The sequence below is a fragment of the Apteryx rowi genome, unplaced genomic scaffold (genome assembly GCF_003343035.1).
Source record: "Apteryx rowi isolate R43461 unplaced genomic scaffold, aptRow1 scaffold_657, whole genome shotgun sequence".
In the NCBI taxonomy this organism is placed as follows: domain Eukaryota; kingdom Metazoa; phylum Chordata; class Aves; order Apterygiformes; family Apterygidae; genus Apteryx; species Apteryx rowi.
In genome coordinates this window covers 394,627-398,968 of record NW_020450935.1, presented here as the reverse complement: position 1 = coordinate 398,968, position 4,342 = coordinate 394,627, and the positions used below count along the sequence as shown (strand labels likewise).

Here is a 4,342-nt window from a genome sequence, read left to right as displayed (position 1 = left end):
CAGCCGGTGCCTCGCCGGTGCCGGGCCCGGGAACAGCAGGTGCCCGACTGGGAGCAAACCGGATGCCGGAGCCAGGGCACAGCCGGGGCCGGACGGGGGCTCAGCCCTCGCACCCACCACCCTGCCGCGGCGCCCCGCTGATGCCGCCTCTCCGACACCCACCGCTTGCATGTGTCACCGCTGGCACGGCCGGTTCCCGCAGGGTTAACGGTGCCGTTGCCTCCAGCAAAGCGCCAGATTAACTGTGTCTGGAGCTGGTGGCTCTGGGCAACTGGTCGCCTTGGAGAGGCCGCGGGGCCGGATCTGGACGAGGAGGAAACATGAGCCGCGGCGGATCCGTCTGACGCGCAGGGGATGGCGGGTGCCGAGGGCGCGCGGGGACCCCGACCGCCTGCAGCACCCCCGGGCCGAGCCCGCCGCCCTGCGTGGGTGTCGGGCGGCCACGGGGCCCCAATTACCTGCGGTGTAATTAAAGGCAGCCGGGGGGGTGATTACAGGCCGCCCGCGCCGGACCTGGCCTATATTTGTCGGTAATGACAGGCTGGCGCGGCCGGGGCGTTGCACCGAGCACCCGGCCCCGTCTGGGCGCGCGGTGCCTGGCCGCCCCGGGGCCTGCGCCCGCCGCTTGCCACGTCCCCCCGGCGGCGCGGGGCACCCGGCAGGCTCGGGTTGGGGCTAAAAATAGCCCGGCGGCGGGTGGCACCTGCTGCAGGGAGGTCCCATGACAGGGCCGCGGGGACGGGGTGCCCCGGCGCTGGCAACGGGCGCTGGCGAGCCCGGCTCTGCGCGCGCCTGGCTGCAGCCCATACCATAAATGTCCAAGCGCAGAGTCACGCTGGAACGGGGACAAGGCATGAGCGCGGCGCGGCGCAGAGCTGGCCTGGCCCTGCGCACACCCCCCAGCGGCACGCACGCACGCTATCCTGCGGCACATGCATGCACACGCAGCCCTGCAGCACGTACATGCACCCACAGCCCTGCGGCGCACACACACACGCAACCGCTGCTCTATGAACATGCACCCCCACGCATGCAGCCCTGCAGCGTGCACACGCACACGCACGTGCATGCATACAAACCCACCGAGCACATGCACGCAGCCCTGCAGCACACCCCTCGCTCCCCCCAGCTCTCGTGCCTCGTCCCCCTGGCCGGGCTCCCCGTGGCACAGGGCTCTCCCAGCTGGGACAGCCCCCGCCGGGACCCTGCTGGGCAGCGGCGCCGCTGCCAGGTCCCCAGGCATGGAGCCACATGCGGCATCGCCGCCGGGACGCAGGCAGGACGCCTGGGTCCCCGGGGCCGGTTCGGCTGCAGCTCACAGGGCTCCCTGCAAGGACTTTGCAAATGCAGCAACAGCCTGGCCTGGCACAAGCTGGAGGGGAAACTGAGGCCCGGGGGGTGCTAGCCCTGTCCCCGTCCCCCTGGCCCCAGCGCCTTGCCCAGCCCCTGCACTGGCCGGGGACCCCCAGCTGCACCCGGAGCTGGCACGGAGCCCTCGTGCAAGGAACGGCGGCCGCAGTGCAAGGCTAGTGCCGGCACCCGTGGGAGCTCGCTGCAAGGTCAGCGGGGCCTGGCTCAGCCCGGAGAGGCTCTGCAGACCCCACCGGCTTTTGGGTGCTGCTTCCTCAGCATTTGGGGACAAGGCGGCACGGCCGGAGCAGGGTGCGGGTACCCGGGAGCGTGTCCTGCTCCGTCGTGGCCCCCGCGCAGCCACGGGCCCCAGCGCGGCAGGAAGGCCTCGGGGTGGGAACCGCTTTCCGAGCTGCTTGCAGGCTCCCGGAGGAAGTGAGGCAGGAAGTGGGGCTGGCCGCAGCCCAGCAACGCCGGAGCCTCCGGTCGTGGGTGGGACGCCGAGGCCGGGGACGTGGCACCCGCGGACGGAGGCGTCACCGAGAACCAGCGCCGGTTCCCCCTCGCGGGGCCAGCAGGGCGGCAGGACGCTGCCCCGAGCGGGCAAACAGCAGAGCGGGGACCGTGCAGCCTGGCACCGGCAGCCTCCCCCCTGCTCCCGTGTTTGCATTAGGGAGCCGGCGCACTGCGGGGCTGCACGTGTGCATGCTGCGGGGCTGCACGTGCATGCATGTGCATGCTGCGGGGTCACACATGCATCTGTGTTTGCACGAGTGAGCTGGCACCGCAGTGCAGCTCTGCTCCCCCCTGCTCTCCTGCCTACCTTGGGGTGCGATTCGGCAGGAGCCAGGGCAGGTGAACCCCGTGCACCACCACGGCCCCAGCCGGGCTCGGGGGTAACAGCTGCTTTTTCTGCCTTTGGAGGGCAAAACATCCCCAAATGCAAGAGGCCAAGGAGGGGGGAGGGCAGCCCCACGTCCCTTCCCCGCCGCCCCGCACGAGTCGCAGCCACACACAAGTGCAAAAAGTCTCTGTATTGGGGCGACGCGGAGGGCGCCGGCGCGGTACAACCCCCCCCCCCCGGGGTGCCAGGCCCCCCGTGGCTGTGCGACGCCGCACGCACGGGGGGAAGGCGAGGTTTCCTGAGATAAAGCAGTGGCTTTTCCGGGGAAAATCCCCGGGCGGGTCCACAGCCCGGCTCAGCCGCGTTCCTCTTTCTCGTCCCGGGGCGATCGCCTCCGTGCGGGGCCGAGCCGGGAGCCGTCCCCAGCAGGGGGGACGAGGATGCACCCCGACCCCTGCCCCGTGGGTCTTGGTGCAACGTTCACCCCGCAACCGCGGGGCTCAGCCCTTGCAATAAATAAATAAATAGTGTCCGGGGCCGGGCGCCCTAGAGCTGGCTCTCCTCCTCCTCCAGCGAGCGGTTCAGTCCCGGGATGAACTTGAGCAGGCGCCGGCGGAAGCTGCTGTGTTTGCCCTTGCGGGGGGCGGCAGCGGTGGCGGCGCAGTCCCTGGGGGTCCAGGGCAGCCCCCCGGCGCCCCGCAGGCTGGCGCTGCGGCTCAGGCCCGGCCGGGCCGGCAAAGCCCCGGCGCCGTCGCCCTCCAGCGATTCGGCCGAGTCGAAGACGCAGGTCTGGTAGAGCGAGTCGTCGCTGCCGGTGCTGAGCCGGGGCGAGCTGCCACCGCCGCCGCCGGGCAGCCCGGCGCCTCGCAGGCACCAGCGCAGCGACTCCAGCGTGGCGTAGATGCTGGGGTCCTTGGCCACCACACCTGGCGGGGACGGGCGACAGGGGACGGGACACATCAGGGGGCTGCCGGCGGCCCCGGGAACCCCCCCCCGCCCCGGCGCCCCCCACTCACCGCGCACCAGCCGCTGCTCCTGCACCATCAGCGAGCGGTACTCGCCCCACTTCTCGTAGAGGGTTTGCTGCAGGGGGGGATGGACGGAGGGGGTGAGGATGCTGCGGAGGGGACGGGGACCCCGCGGAGGGGGACGGGGACTCCCCCCCCTTCCCACCTCACCTTGAGGTACTGCAGCCGGGCCTCCAGCTCGGCCCTCCGCACCGAGGTCCCGTAGAGCGTGTCGAGCCTGCGGGACAGAGCCCGTGAGCAGGGGACGGGGATGGGGATGGGGACGGAGACGGGTCCCCCCCGGCCCGGCCGTCTCACCTGAGCACGTCACCGGAGCTCTTGATGATCTCCACGATCTCCCGGTGCCGGACGCCTTCCACGTTCAGCCCGTTCACCCCCGTGATCGTGTCACCTGCAAGAGCGTCAGGGACAAGGCTCAGCCGAGGGCGGCTCCCGGGGACGCCCCGGACGCCTGGGTCCCTCTGGGCCGGGGGGGGGGGGGGGGGGGATGCGCTCACCGGCTTTGAGGCCGGCGGCGGCGGCCGGGCTGCCGTCGTGCACCCGGCACACGAAGGTGAACATCTCCACGCTGTTCTTCTCCTGGTGGTGCAGCCCGTAGGTCTGAAAGGAGCCGCGGGGTGAGGGGTGCCAGGGACCCCCCCCCGCATTTTGGGCGTTTGAGAGGCGTTTGCACGCCGCCGGGCCGTGCGGGGCGGCCCCCCAGCCCCGTGGGGCGGCTGCACCCCCCCGGCCGGGGCGCGTGGCTGCCCTCGGTGCCGCGATGGCCGGGGGAGGCTGCGGTAACCAGGCAGCTTCGTCACCGCTAAAAATAAACCCCAGCTCAGAGACGGTTTAAAAATACCCCGGAGGCAAAGCGAGGTGTCGGGCAGGGCGGCCACGGGCGCTCACCTGGATCTCGAAGCCGAACGCCTCCTCCGCCGCCTTCTCCAGCGTCAGCACCCTCCTGCGGGAGGCCAGGGTGAGGGGCACGGCGGAGCCCCCCGCGCCCGCGCCGCGGCCCCCCAGCGCTTCCCGCGCGCCACGCACTGACTCATCCGCCCCTCCGAGGCTCTTGGCACTTTGCTAATTAAACCCTGCTTTGAGGTTCGGGGGATTTTTCTTTTTTTCTTTTTTTTTTGCC

At 71.5% G+C, this 4,342-nt stretch overlaps 1 protein-coding gene across 1 annotated transcript in view; it reads right to left on the bottom strand.

Moving 5' to 3' along the window:
• Window positions 1–2,400: 2,400 nt before the first annotated feature.
• GRASP (general receptor for phosphoinositides 1 associated scaffold protein) overlaps window positions 2,401–4,342 on the bottom strand; it is a 5,813-nt gene continuing 3,871 nt past the window's right edge. Inside the window, exons 2-7 of the mRNA XM_026084988.1 lie at window positions 4,111–4,284; window positions 3,720–3,822; window positions 3,520–3,613; window positions 3,373–3,439; window positions 3,211–3,277; window positions 2,401–3,120 (exon numbers count right to left, since the gene is read on the bottom strand). Coding sequence (XP_025940773.1) covers window positions 2,741–3,120; window positions 3,211–3,277; window positions 3,373–3,439; window positions 3,520–3,613; window positions 3,720–3,822; window positions 4,111–4,284 — 885 coding nt within the window. The 3' untranslated portion in view covers window positions 2,401–2,740. The remainder of the gene's footprint in view (window positions 3,121–3,210; window positions 3,278–3,372; window positions 3,440–3,519; window positions 3,614–3,719; window positions 3,823–4,110; window positions 4,285–4,342) is intronic.